Source organism: Salmo salar, chromosome 20 (assembly GCF_965601325.2).
Source record: "Salmo salar chromosome 20, fSalSal1, whole genome shotgun sequence".
Classification (NCBI taxonomy): Eukaryota; Metazoa; Chordata; class Actinopteri; order Salmoniformes; family Salmonidae; genus Salmo; species Salmo salar.
The window spans coordinates 42,734,766-42,750,465 of record NC_138310.1 but is presented as its reverse complement, the minus strand read 5'-3'; the positions used below and the strand labels follow the sequence as shown (position 1 = coordinate 42,750,465).

Sequence of the window (15,700 nt, the reverse complement as noted above, 5' to 3'; positions counted from 1 at the left end):
ACATGATCTAAGCCAGCCGGACTTCTCGTCAGGAACGAGGGGAAAAAATATATTTACGTTCGTTCAAACATGTCAAACGTTGTATAGCATAAATCATTAGTGCCTTTTTTAACCAGAACATGAATAATATTCAAGGTGGACGAATGCATTCTCTTTTATAACGTATTGGAACGAGGGTACCCAACATGAACTTGCGCGCCAGAGTCTAATCGGCCATCACCGTTCCAAGGCTCTTGTTCGGTCAGATCTCACAGTAAAAGACTCAAAACACTTTGTAAAGGCTGGTGACATCTAGTGGAAGCAATAGGAAGTGCCAAAACATTAATCAACCCCTGTGTGTTTCAATGGCATAGGCTTAAAGGTAATTCAACACATCAGGTATCCACTTCCTGTCAGAAAATGTCTCAGGGTTTTGCCTGCCAAATGAGTTCTGTTATACTCACAGACACCATTCAAACAGTTTTAGAAACTTTAGGGTGTTTTCTATCCATATATAATAAGTATATGCATATTCTAGTTACTGGGTAGGATTAGTAACCAGATTAAATCGGGTACGTTTTTTTATCCAGCCGTGAAAATACTGCCCCCAGCCCCAACAGGTTAAGTCTTTACTGAAGACTCATCTCTTCAGTAGGTCCTATGATTGAGTGTAGTGTGGCCCTGGGGTGCGAAGATGAACAGAAAGAAACTGGAGGGACGAACTGTCCTTGCTGTCTCTGTCTCTGCCTCGCCAGCTCACCTCTCTCCACTGGGATTCTCTGCCTCTGACCCTATTACGGGGGCTGAGTCACTGGCTTACTCGTGATCTTCCATGCCGTCCCTAAGAGGGTTGAGTCACAGACATGAACTTCCTGTCTGGTTTTGCTCCCCCTCAGGCTCGTGCGGTGGAGTAGATCTTTGTGGGCTATACTCAGCCTACTCATGGTAGTAAGTCTGTTGGTATCCCTCTAGTGGTGTGGGGGCTGTGCTTTGGCAAAGTGGGTGGGGTTATATCCTGCCTGTTTGGCCCTGTCCGGGGCTATCATCAGACGGGGTCACAGTGTCCCCCGACCCACCCCGTCTCAGTCTCCAGTATCTATGCTGCAATAGTCTATGTGCAGGGGGGCTTGGGTCAGTCTGTTAAGTCAGGAGAATTTCACCAGATATATCTGGTGTCCTGTGTGAATTTAAGTATGCTCCTTCTAATTCTCCTTCTCTCCCTTCCTTCCCAGAGGACCTGAGCCCTAGGATCATGCCTCAGGACTGCCTGGCCTGATGACTCCTGGCTGTCCCCAGTCCACCTGGTCGTGCTGCTGCTCCAGTTTCAACTGTTCTGCTTGCGACTAGGGAACCCTGACCTGTTTACAGGATATGCTACCTATCCAGGACCTGCTGTTTTTGACTCTCTCTCTCTCTCTCTCTCTCTCTACCGCACCAGCTTTCTCGACCTCTGAATGCTTGGCTATGAAAAATCAACTGACATTTACTCCTGAGGCACTGACCTGTTGCACCCTCTACAACCACTGTGATTATTATCCTGCTGGTCATCTATGAACATTTGAATATCAAGTAGAAATATCTGGCCTTAATGGCTATGTACTCTTAAAATCTCCACCCGGCACAGCCAGAAGAGGACTGGCCACCCCTTAGAGCCTGGTTCCTCTCTAGGTTCCTTCCTAGGTTCCTGCCTTTCTAGGGAGTCTTTTCTAGCCACTGTGCTTCTACATCTGCATTGCTTGCTGTTTGGGGTTTTAGGCTGGGTTTCTCTATAGCACTTTGTGACATCTGCTGATGTAAAAAGGGCTTTATGAATAAATGTAGTTGATTGATTGCTAGAGCCGATGGGCAGTGGTGGACTTAGGTATTTACATCCACAACCCCCCCATGTGCATCTTCAACGATTCCTAAATACCTCCAATAATAATAACACTTGTGCTATTATCAGTGGTTCAGACCACGTAGACATTTGTCATTACGTCCTATGCCTCATATGTATCTTCAATGATTCTCTTTCTGCTTCTTCCTATGCATATAAAACACCCCGTGCTCAATGACACTCGTGCTAGTAGTCCCAGACTACGATGGGTGGTGGTGGACGGAATCCCTAGATAACCATAGTTAGCGTTATAGATCGAAAAACGTCTTTCACACAGCTCTCATTCACTCAGAAGCTAAATTTCATTCCTTTAATTATCCAAATTTCAAGCCACTTATTATCCAAATTTCAATCAATCAGCTTATCCAAATTTCATCCTCTTGTTATGCAAATTTTTATCAGTTTAACATGTCCTTTCCACTCTCACACCAACTTTCACATCCACATTTACTCCCAAACACACTCGGTAATCTCCATTATTACCCATTTGCACCATATGTATCTTTCACAAACTATTAGAAGTGGCTGCAGACCACTTAGACACTTCTCCTATAAATGCCTACAGACAGCTGTCAGCGGGGCTTTCCATGGTACCGTTACGCCCATGCTCTAGTCTTCTCATAAGACTAGTGAATAGCCTTTCTCTCTATAAGACTATGGGTACCTTATTATGCGTTATTCGCCTTTATTTTATTTGTTTTATTATAATATTTCTTTTACACATTCATTTAAATTGACTTGAAGACAGTCCCTCAATTGTTCGCGGATGATGTGTCTCCTCCTGGGCAGCTCACCGTAAGGGTCCGGTTTGGGCGGGTCTCATCCTCTTTTGGTCAGACGGGTGTGTGCCACCGGTTTTCCTCACAGACCCCCACTGGAAAGCTCTGCAGGCAGAATCAATCATCCTGTTCTTGACGCCAAATTTTTGTGGAAATTCTTCACAGGGACGTTCAAAGTCAATCTTCAATGAATCATTGTTTATTAACAGTGTGGCGTACAGCTGGTCAGCCACCAGGGGGAGACTCGTCGAGGACTGCAAACCCATGGAGAAACGGCTGGGGTAGGGCCGACCCGTCCCCAACGACCCCAGGTAGATGGAGACCAAAGGAGGTGTTTTGAGTGTGGCGCATTGCCTGAAATTGCCCGGGTCGAGAGGAGTAGATGCCATCAGCTAGCCCTGGCGGCGAGGTGGGTCACGCCGTGAAATATGTCACCTCCTGTTGGGCGCACCCAGAATCAACTGCACCCATGATCCCGGTGAAGGTTGACGGACACGACACGGAAGCGCTATTGGACTCCGGAAGTATGGTTACGCTCGTAACCACGAGCCTGCTGAACCGGGAGACCAAAAGGAGTAGGGAGGTCCATTTCCTGTGTTCACGGTGACACAAAGCGGTATCCAACCGTATGGACCACCATCGTGACGCCACAAGGGAGCTGCCAGATGACGGTGGGTGCAGTGCCAGAGCTGCCGGTACCTCTCCTAGTGGGATGGGATTGTCCACTGTTCGCGGCCCTATGGGGGCATGAGTTGAGGTAGAAGGTACGAGCCGGCCTAAGAAGAAAGCGGGGATGACCAATATCCTGTGCGGCCCGGAAGCAACCGGTTAACCAGCATGGGTCTACGGCTCCGGAGTCGGAGGGGGCACCGGAACTTTAATAAACGCTCAAACAGATGCTGCGGAAGGTCATCGAGCAGGATGGGAAGAACCAGGACGAGCTACTACCCCACCTAATGTTCTCAATCCGAGAAGGGCCGCACGACCCTCATTGAACACCACATCCATACCCGGCCCGTGAAACGGTAAGAAAGAGTCCATATCGGATTCCGGAGGCCCGAAGGAAGGCCATGAAACAAGAAGTGGAGGCTATGCTGAGGATGGGGTTCATTGAAAAGTCCCACAGTGCATGGTGCAGCCCCATTGTGTTGGTGCCCAAACCGGACGGTAGCCTCTGCTTCTGTAACGATTTCCGGGGGGTGAACGACATCAGCTTGTTCAACACATATCCCATGCCGAGGGTGGACGAGCTCATCGACCGATTGGGAAAGGACCGGTACATCAGCTCCCTTGAACCTGACCAAAGGATATTGGCAGGTACCATTGGCAGCCTCCTCCCGGGAGAAGACGGCGTTTTCGACACCAGACGGTTGTATCAGTACCGGGTGCTCCCGTTCGGATCTCCATGGCGCCCTGCCCACATTTCAACGGCTGATGAACAAAGTACTTCGACCCCACCAGCTGTACGCAGCAGCCTATTTGGATGACATCATCATCCACAGCCAAGTTTGGGAAGAGCACTTGACGTGCCTCCAGGCGGTGCTGGATGCGCTCAGACAAGCCGGGTTGACCGCGAACCCCGAAGAAGTGCAAAGTAGGTTTCGAGGAGGTGGAGTACCTGGGGTACTTGATCGGACGGGGGAACATCAAGCCCCAGGAGAGGAAGGTTCATGTGGTGCGTGACTGGCCCGTTCCACGCACCAAGACACAGGTCAAGTCCTTCCTGGGACTGGCAGGATACTATAGCCAATTTATCCCCAACATTGCGGCTATAGCTTCCCCCTTCACCGATCTAACCAGGGCCCGCCTCCCGAAATCAGTGAAATGGACAAACGAGACAGAAGCGCTGTGCTCCCATCCTATTCTCGTAACGCCTGATTTCCAGGTGCTGATGGTGGTCCAGACGGATGCGTGTGATACGGGACTAGGCGCCGTTCTGTCACAGATACACGATGGGGAGGAGCACCCCATCATGTACATCAGCAGAAAGCTGGTTCCTAGAGTGAAAAAGTACTTCATCTTGGATAAAGAGTGTCTAGCGGTGAAGTGGGTGCTAAACACTCAACTATTACCTGTTGTGTACCCACTTCACCCTGGTCACGGAGCATGCTCCCCTGGTCTGGATGGCTGCCAGGGGAAAGGACACAAACGATCGGGTTACCAGGTGGTTCTTGTACCTTCAACGCTTCTCTTTTTCTGTTGTGCACAGGTCAGGGGCGAAGCATGAAAACGTAGATGCCCTATCGAGAAGGGAGACGTACTTCGCACTGACGACAGTCCCTTCCGACACATAGCTGTGTGGCGTACAGCTGGTCAGCCACCAGGGGGAGACTTGTCGAGGCCTGGTGACAGACGGAGTATACATCATGAGGCGATGATTTCATCTGCTGGACGTGCCAGGTCTCGACGGGCTCTCTGCCCAGGACTAATTGGGGGCTGATTTGGGAGTTTGTGAGTAATCAAGGGCTGATTGCTCACCAGCTGTACAAGCCCCATAAAGCTGCCAGAAGGGCAGCACACAGGGGAGGACTGGGGGAAGTAAGGTGACTTCCATGTAGTTGGAGACGGTGCCCGAGCTAAGACGAGGGAGTTTGAGTTTATGTGCCCGACAGGATACAGCAAGACCCAGAGCCCAGAAGACGGTATCCCGGATAGGGTCTCATGGGGAGACCTATCCTTTTCTTTTGATTTATTATTTAATAAACACCCTTGAAACCGAGCTAATCATACTCTGTCTGTGTCTGATCTGTGTAAACGTCTTGACCCAACCCCCTGGTCTGCCACAACAGGTAACTGGAGAGGTTCCAACAAACTTGATGCACCATAGTACGCATCTGTCAGGAGCTCTTCTGGGGCAGTCCCGTTAGATTTCTTATATACTGCAGACAAGTTATATTTGCATGATTTAGCTTATTCATGATTCATAATTAATTCATCATTAACGTTTGCTTCATTCATGTGACTCACCAATACCGGTTCATGCATGTGACAGACCAATACCTGATGAGGCTTCTTCTCTAATTTTTTATTTATTTATTTTATTTCACCTTTATTTAACCAGGTAGGCTAGTTGAGAACAAGTTCTCATTTGCAACTACGACCTGGCCAAGATAAAGCATAGCAATTTGACACGTACAACAACACAGAGTTACACATGGAATAAACAAAACATACAGTCAATAATACAGTAGAACAAAAGAAAACAAAAAGTCTATATACAGTGAGTGCAAATGAGGTGAGGCAATAAATAGACCATGGTGGCGAATTAATTACAATATAGCAATTAAACACTGGAATGGTAGATGTGCAGAAGATGAATGTGCAAGTAGAGATACTGGAGTGCAAAGGAGCAAGATAAATACAGTATGGGGATGAGGTAGGTACAGTGGGGCAAAAAAGTATTTAGTCAGCCACCAATTGTGCAAGTTCTCCCACTTAAAAAGATGAGAGAGGCCTGTAATTTTCATCATAGGTACACTTCAACTATGACGGACAAAATGAGAAAAAAAAATCCAGAAAATCACATTGTAGGATTTTTAATGAATTTATTTGCAAATTATGGTGGAAAATAAGTGTTTGGTCAATAACAAAATACTCAATACTTTGTTATATACCCTTTGTTGGCAATGACACAGGTCAAACGTTTTCTGTAAGTCTTCACAAGGTTTTCACACACTGTTGCTGGTATTTTGGCCCATTCCTCCATGCAGATCTCCTCTAGAGCAGTGATGTTTTGGGGCTGTAGCTGGGCAACACGGACTTTCAACTCCCTCCAAAGATTTTCTATGGGGTTGAGATCTGGAGACTGGCTAGGCCACTCCAGGACCTTGAAATGCTTCTTATGAAGCCACTCCTTCGTTGCCCGGGCGGTGTGTTTGGGATCATTGTCATGCTGAAAGACCCAGCCACGTTTCATCTTCAATGCCCTTGCTGATGGAAGGAGGTTTTCACTCAAAATCTCACGATACATGGCCCCATTCATTCTTTCCTTTACACGGATCAGTCGTCCTGGTCCCTTTGCAGAAAAACAGCCCCAAAGCATGATGTTTCCACCCCCATGCTTCACAGTAGGTATGGTGTTCTTTGGATGCAACTCAGCATTCTTTGTCCTCCAAACACGACGAGTTGAGTTTTTACCAAAAAGTTCTATTTTGGTTTCATCTGACCATATGACATTCTCCCAATCCTCTTCTGGATCATCCAAATGCTCTCTAGCAAAATTCAGACGGGCCTGGACATGTACTGGCTTAAGCAAGGGGACACGTTTGGCACTGCAGGATTTGAGTCCCTGGCGGCGTAGTGTGTTACTGATGGTAGCCTTTGTTACTTTGGTCCCAGCTCTCTGCAGGTCATTCACTAGGTCCCCCCGTGTGGTTCTGAGATTTTTGCTCACCGTTCTTGTGATCATTTTGACCCCACGGGGTGAGATCTTGCGTGGAGCCCCAGATCGAGGGAGATTATCAGTGGTCTTGTATGTCTTCCATTTCCTAATAATTGCTCCCACAGTTGGTTTCTTCAAACCAAGCTGCTTACCTATTGCAGATTCAGTCTTCCCAGCCTGGTGCAGGTCTACAATTCTGTTTCCCAGCCGATTCTAGATTGAATTTTGGATTGGAGATGCTTAATGCGAGTCTGGAAGGAGAGTTTACAGTCTAACCAGACACCCAGGTATTTGTAGTTGTCCACGTATTCTAAGTCAGAGCCGTCCAGAGTAGTGATGCTAGACGGGCGAGCAGGTGCGGGCAGTGATCGATTGAATAGCATGCATTTAGTTTTACCTGCGTTTAAGAGCAGTTGGAGGCCACGGAAGGAGAGTTGTATGGCATTGAAGCTCATCTGGAGGTTAGTTAACACAGTGTCCAAAGAGGGGCCAGAAGTATACAGAATGGTGTCGTCTGCGCTGAGACCTTGAAACTGATATCTTTCTTTCTCAAAACAAAGGTCTCGGCGTACTGCTAAATTGCAGACACTGATAGTGAGGATTCATTCAATCAGTCACTAGCATGAACACAGAAATTGGTTATTAGAAAAGCACGAACATAAAATGTTCATCACATACGCTTTCTCCTTCTCTCATTCCCCTTAGGGAGAGAGATCCAGGGCTATTTTGTATCTCTCTCTCCAGTTAGTCTTTCTTCTATCCTTCCTCCCTCCTACCCCTAGTCCCTCATTTTAATTGAAATTACAATTTTTTATTTAATTACGTTTTAATTACATTTTTTGTCATTTAGCAGATGCTCTTATCCAGAGCGAGTGCATACATTTTCATAATTTCATAACTCCCTCCTACCCTTTCTCCCCCTCTCATTTCTGCCTAACCTGGCTTGTTCCTTTTATTCTCTCTTCTATTTTTCCTCCCTCCTATCCTTTCTCACCATTTCATCTCTGACTATGCTGGCTCTCTCCTTTTAGTCTTCCTCCTACCCTTCCTCCCTCCTACCCTTTCTCCACGTCATCTTCCCACTAACCTGGTTGTTGCCAGAACTCTAATATGCCGAGAAGATGGTGATAACACATTGGGTGTGTCCCAAATTCCACCCTGGCCCTGCTCAAAAGTAGTGCACCACATGGGGAATAGTGTGCCGTTTGAGATGCAGCCATAAAGCAGAAGGCCTTGAGCCTCACAGAGAGGCCTCATCAGCCTGAGAGCCATAGACAGACAGGCAGGAGACCTGAGCACTTAAATAAAGACGGCCAATTCACATTTCACTCTCAACTAATAACCTAATAATACCGCATGTGTCATCTTGAGGAGATATTGAAATATTCACGAGGACAATTCAACACGGGGCAGGGAATTTGAAAAATTCACCATCTCAATAATGCTTCAACAATGATAACAGCTCCCCTCTTAGGATGTATGTTCCTTAAATAGGGTGCAGTGTTTTTCCTGACCACGTGACCTGACCAGGAAAAACTCCCTAAAATATGTCTTATTTATTTATTTATTTATTTTTTTACAGGGGGAGCCTGTAAAGAAGGAAGACATCTTTGTCGCTGTGAAAACTTGTAAGAAGTTTCACACTGAGAGGGGTGAGTCAGATCTTTGAAGTTCATCTGAAGCTCTGGGGTCCATAATGGGTCCAGAATGTTCGTAAAATATTAATGTCAACATTTTCAATATTCTTCTAAAAGAGTGTATTTTTAGCCTTTGAGATGTGTGCCTGGTAAAGTGCTGAATCTGTCAGGTCTGGTTTAACTCTCAGCACAAGATGTCAGTCACAAACTTGCTTTGACTTGGCTGTTTGAATTTCGGAAGCACCCGGAAAATTCTACATCAGCTCCAGCTGACAAGTCGGTCACAGCTAATTGTTCTGATTATAATAATTAAATAATGTTTATTTCAAAAAGTTCTGTAAAAGACAAGTTATATGTTTTTAATATTCATAATTAATAATGCTGTAAGTTTTCTGTGTACAGAAGCCTGATTATTCTTACTATGGTAGTGTGGAAGTGTTGAGCTGTATTGTTTTACCTGTCATCCTTTTGTCCTGCCCCAGTCCCAGTGGTGAAGAAGACGTGGGAGAGAGAGGCATTTCTGTTGGAGTATTACAGTGACCACACTGACCCTTCCATACCTACCATCGACCTAGGAGTCCCCAACACAGAGAGAGGTGAGTTAGTCCAGGGCCTGCATCCATAAAATGTCTCAGAGTTGGAGTGCTAATCTAGGATCACTTTTGCCTAATTTAGATATTAATAATTATTAAGATTACATGGACGGGGAGGACCTGATCCTAGATCAGCACACTTAATCTGAGATGCAATGTGAATACAGGCCCTACTCCCATCCACATATCCACTCTAGTTAGGACCTGTTGCATTTGAGACAATTTGATGCAATTTCAAAAGCACAGTTGAAAAGTTCAGAGTTGATTTTGTTCAAAGATAAAGATCGCTAAATAATGTGTATGAAGCTAAGATTCAGTCTGACAAACTCTGGCAGATGGCAAGTCTGATGCTACAGGTACAACAAGGCATGTTATACCAGTCTACCAATTGCACTACACGTTATATTGTGTTGTTATTAGTTAATAAAGCATAATTTGGCTTCCTGTCTGATCCTGCTCTCATAACATTTGGGATGCAACAAAGGGCTGTGGGAACATTATGTGCCTCTGTTTTGCCACTGCTTTTTCATGAGGTTGTTAATTGGGTGTCTTGTCTGTGACTGAGAATGCGCAATCTGCGCATTTACTAAAATGTCAGCTCTCATCTTTTCCACGGTTCTCAATGTCAAACGACGAAAGCCGGATTGTTTGTTTTTTCATGATTGCGACCTGGGTCATTTTAATTCAGGATTCTTGTGACAGACTGCATCCATTGAAGTGTAAGAGATAGTATCAATGTCAGCATGACTTCAGGTAGACCTGTTAATAATGTCGAATATGCCCACAGTAGCAGGAATTTGAATATGGTGGCTCGATCAGATTTTGTATGATTTGATAGATTTAGTCTTAAATACTATGAATGAATATAGAAGGGTTCAAGTAAACTCTGAGTCTTAAGATACTGTAAGATTTCGATAAGATTTAGCCTTATCAGGTGGAAATGCCCAACTTTTAGGATGGTTTTGGAATTAATATGGAAACCTCCGATTCAACCAGTACCACTGCTCTGCGAGTAAATTACTGTTATTGACTTGAGTTTTATAGAAGAGTTCAAGTAAACTCCGAATAGGGTTGTTAGCTATCAACCTTGCTCTCATCTGATTTTATCTTATGACAATTTCACCTATCAACTCTCCAATGGGAAAGGGGCAGGGGAAGGGAATAGTGTGTAATGGAATGCTTGTGCTGTAATATGCAGTAAATCAGTGTATCTGGAACAGATGAAGCCAACACTCTTTCTTTCACGCACAATCCAACAGAGCCGGGGCTGTGTAATCACCCTAATTATCATTATTCAACGGCACGCTAAATCGGATATCAAAAACCTTGGTTGGCCTTGGCGTAGCGCTGCATGGAAAGCTCATTCACCACTCTGTCATTCCAAATGGCACCCTATTCCCTACATAATGCACTACTTTTGACCAGACACTTATTTCATTTGTGTCTACATTCAACTGGTAAAAGTTGATTGTCATATGATTAAGAGAAAATAATCCCTATTAGGGTGTGATGCCTGGCCTTAAAAGGGGCAGCTCCCTCTTTTAATGTTGATGTCTATTTAACAGACTGTTAAATTCTGTTAAATAGCCATCACTAACACATTAGAGGCTGCTGCCATATATACGTATACTTGGAATCACTGGTCACTTTAATAATGGAACACTAGTCACTTTAATAATGTTTACATATTTTGCATTACTCATCTCATGTATATACTGTATTCTATCCTATTCTACTGTATCTACAGTTGAAGTCGGAAGTTTACATACACTTAGGTTGGAGTCATTAATAAATCCTCTTGGAACGCTCGTCCCGTATGCGGGATCAACATCCAGCGTAAAATCATTTCGCCATATTCATAACGGAACAATCGGAAAATTTCATTTTTTATTTTTCAAATATAGGACTATTTTATATCGTTTTATAGATACGCCTCTCCTGAATCGAACCACGTTGTCCGATTTCAAAAAGGCTTTACAGCAAAAGCAAAACATTAGATAATGTTAGAGGAGTATATTGTCAAAGTATTCACATAGCCATTTTCCGACCAACCACATGCATCACAAATAACCAAAAAACAGCTAAATGCAGCACTAACCTTTGACAATCTTCATCAGATGACACTCCTAGGACATCATGTTACACAATACATGTATTCTTTTGTTCGATAAAGTTCATATTTATATATAAAAACAGCATTTTACATCCGCGCGTGACGTTGAGAAACTATTTTCCCTCAAATGCATCCGATGAATCAGCACTACAATGTACTAAATTACTATTCGAAAACATTTTTAAAATGTAATATTGTCATTCAAAGAATTATAGATGAACATCTCGTGAAAGCACCTGCATTGCCAGATTTAAAAATAACTTTACTGGGAAATCGCACTTTGCAATAAAAGGGGATGCTATACTCAGAAAAATAGGCTAGCAATACAGGTCTGCGCCATCTTGGAACAATCGAATATCAAATCTACTCTTGTATACTATTGTAAATACTCCCTTACCTTTGATTATCTTCATCAGAAGGCACTTTCAGGAATCCCAGGTCCACAACAAATGTAGTTTTGTTCGAAAAAGTTACTAATTTATGTCCCAATAGCTTCTTCTTGTTAGCGCGTTCCGAAGGCTACACAAAATGTTCCGTCGTGCGCGGGACTTCTCATCACGAAAGCGCAAAAAAAAAAATATTTAAGTTCGTTCAAACATGTCAAACGTTGTATAACATAAATCATTAGGGCCTTTTTCAACCAGAGCTTCAATAATATTCCATGGGGACAGTTGCATTGTCTTTCAAAACGTTTCGAAAGGGGAGGGTAGCCAGGGGCGTCCGCGTCATAATGGTAATGGCCCTCCCCATGTGACCAAGATCAATAGCCTCTCATTCGGTCAGTTTGTACTGTAGAAGACTCAAAGTGGAAGCCATAGGAAGTGCTCAATGAATCCTAACTCACGGTGTGATTTATAGGCAAAGTGCTGAAGTTGAGTCCGCAAATCAGATTTCCACATCCTGTTAGAAACTGTCTCGGGGTTTTGACTGCCATATGAGTTCTGTTATACTCAGACACCATTCAAACAGTTTTAGAAACTTTAGGGTGTTTTCTATCCACATCTATTAATTATATGCATATCCTAGCTTCTGAGTTTGAGTAGGAGGCCGTTTAAAATGGGCACGTATTTTTTTCAAAAATCGCTGTAGCGCCCTCTATCCTGGGCGTGCGTCAAGAGGTTTAAAACTCGTTTTTCAACCACTCCACAAATTTATTGTTAACAAACTATAGTTTTTACAAGTCGGTTAGGACATCTACTTGGTGCATGACGCAAGTAATTTTTCCAATAATTGTTTACAGACAGATTATTTCACTTATAATTCACTGCATCACAATTCCAGTGGGTCAGACATTTACATACACTAAGTTGACTGTGCCTTGAAACATCTTGGAACATCAAAATGATGGCATGGCTTTATAAGCTTCTGATAGGCTAATTGACATCATTTGAGTCAATTGGAGGTGTACCAAGGATGTATTTCAAGGTCTACTTTCAAACTCGGTGCCTATTTGCTTGACATCAAAGGAAAATCTAAAGAAATCAGCCAAGACCTCAAAAAAACTGTAGACCTCAACAAGTCTGGTTCATCCTTGGGAGCAATTTCCAAATGCCTGAAGGTACCACGTTCATCTGTACAAACAATAGTACGCAAGTATAAACACCATGGGACCACTCAGTCGCCATACCGCTCAGGAAGGAGAGGCGTTCTGTCTCCTAGAGATGAACGTACTTTGGTGCAAAAAGTGCAAATCAATCCCAGAACAACAGCAAAAGACCTTGTGAAGATGCTGGAGGAAACAGGTACAAAAGTATCTATATCCACAGTAAAACGAGTCCTATATCGACATAATCTGAAAGGCCGCTCAGCAAGGAAGAAGCCACTGCTCCAAAACCGCCCTAAAAAAGCCAGACTACGGTTTGCAACTGCAAATGGGGACAAATATCGTACTTTTTGGAGAAATGTCCTCTGGTCTGATGAAACAAAAATAGAACTGTTTGGCTATAATGACCATTGTTATGTTTGGAGGAAAAAAGGGGAGGGCTTGCAAGCTGAAGAACACTCTCCCAAACGTGAAGCACGGGGGTGGCAACATCATGTTGTGGGGGTGCGTTGCTGCAGGAGGGACTGGTGCACTTCACAAAATAGATGGCATCATGAGGAAAGGGAAACTATGTGGATATATTGAAGCAACATCTCAAGACATCAGTCTGGAAGTTAAAACTTGGTCGTAAATGGGTCTTCCAAATGGACAATGACCCCAACCATACTTCCAAAGTTGTGGCAAAATGGCTTAAGGACAACAAAGTCAAGGTATTGGAGTGGCCATCACAATGCCCTGACCTCAATCCCATAGAACATTTGTGGGCAGAACTGAAAAAGCATGTGCGAGCAAGGAGGCCTACAAACATTTACACCAGCTCTGTCAGGAGGAATGGGCCAAAATTCACCCAACTTATTGTGGGAAGCTTGTGGAAGGCTACCAGACACGTTTGACCCAAGTGAAACAATTTAAAGGCAATGCTACCAAATACTAATTGAGTGTATGTAAACTTCTGACCCACTGGGAATGTGATGAAAGAAATAAAAGCTGAAATAAATCATTCTCTCTACTATTATTCTGACATTTCATATTCTTAAAATAAAGTGGTGATCTTAACTGACCTAAGACAGGGAATTTTTACTAGGATTAAATATCAGGAATTGTGAAAACTGAGTTTAAATGTATTTGGCTAAGGTGTATGTAAACTTCCGACTTCAACTGTAAGTCTATGCCGCTCTGACAGTGCTCGCCCAATGTTTATATATTCTTAATTCCTTTACTTTTGATTTGTGTGTGTTGTGAAATTGTTAGATATTACCTCGCTGTTGGAGCTAGAAACTCTAGCATTTTGCTACACCCGCTATAACATCTGCTAAACACATGTACTGTATGTGACAAATAACATTTGATTTGATGTTATTTGACCCAATATTATGGCCATAGGATGAGCAAATGTATCTTGTTGAGATTTAATTGTAAAATGACTTTGTGTGATCTGAGTCTCATTTATGAGTTTCTCTTATTTTAACTACAGTAGTCATGTCACCACCCGATTAGCTACAGTGAGTCCTCCTACCATTACCTCCTACCATTACATTTGTTCATATCCTTTGCAAGTTAGTGAGCTATTAGCCTAGTTATAAATGTGTGTATAGTCAGCAATAGAGGAGTGATTGCTTCTTACAAGAGCACAAAACATGTACATTTCTAGACATCTTTGAAAGCGAGTCAGGGAAAGAGCTTTTTTTGTTCTGAAGAGGCAGTGTTGTATTTTGAGACTGACTTGAATAAGCTAAGTAGCCAATAGACAGAGGGTAGCATAATTTCTATGATTTTCTGTAATAATGGAATGGGAATAATAATGGGTTTTATTTTGTAAAGTGTTTTTTTTTTCTTCTTCAAAGGCCAAAGGTAGGCCTAGATTGAACACCACACATTGGCCGCTACTGTAGGCTGAATGATAGCACAGCTATTTCCATGTTAAAATGTTATGGGATGCATTTCCTCCATTGTTTTTGATGGTAGGCCACTCTGTTAGGCCTACATTCTGATCAGGCTAAATAAATACAACAGAATAGTGCAAGTTATAAGAATAGTAATAAAGGAAGCGAAATATGCTGTGTAGATCATGCCCCAAGCTCAAGGGGTGGCAGGTAGCCTAGTGGTTAGACTGTTGGACTAGTAACCGAAAGGTTGCAAGATCGAATCCCCGAGCCGACCAAGGTAAAAATCTGTCCTTCTGCCCCTGAGCAAGGCAGTTAACCCACTGTTCCTAGGCCGTCATTGACAATAAGAATTTGTTCTTAACTGACTTGCCTAGTTAAATAAAGGTTAAAAAAAATGGTTGAGCTGTAGCAAAGTTAGAGGTGGAGAGTGGGCCAACACTCCCAACTTTAAAAAAAATTCTCTCAGCACTCCAGCCAAATTACGCATGCGCGGCTCCTCACTTAACTCAACTCACATGCTCTGGTGTTGTATTAAAAAATATTATTCTTGTCTCCATTCATGTAAAATTACATGAAATGTTTATCAAAGGCTATTTTTTCTCGGATCCCCAAATACGATGATAGATTTAAGCAATGCTTTTATTACACTGAACAAAAATAGAAATGCAACATGCAACAATTTTATTGGTTGGGAATACAGATGTGTATCAGATACCTAAAAAAAAAAGGTAAGGGCGTGGATCAGAAAATCAGTCAGTATCTGCTGTGACCACCATTTGCCTCATGCAGCAAGACATACAGTTTATCAGGGTGTCAACTGTGGCCTGTGGAATGTTGTCCCACTCCTCTTCAATGGATGTGCGAAGTTGCTGAATATTGGCGGGAACTGGAACATGCTGTTTTACATGCCGAT

General features: G+C 43.5%; 1 protein-coding gene across 1 annotated transcript in view; it reads left to right on the top strand.

The window, feature by feature from the left end:
• Positions 1 to 15,700, top strand: part of b3glt (Beta-1,3-glucosyltransferase) — a gene marked incomplete at its 5' end in the record, with an annotated part of 80,824 nt that overhangs the window by 43,765 nt on the left and 21,359 nt on the right. The window contains 2 exon segments of the mRNA NM_001173800.1: positions 8,598 to 8,667; positions 9,135 to 9,248. Coding sequence (NP_001167271.1) covers positions 8,598 to 8,667; positions 9,135 to 9,248 — 184 coding nt within the window.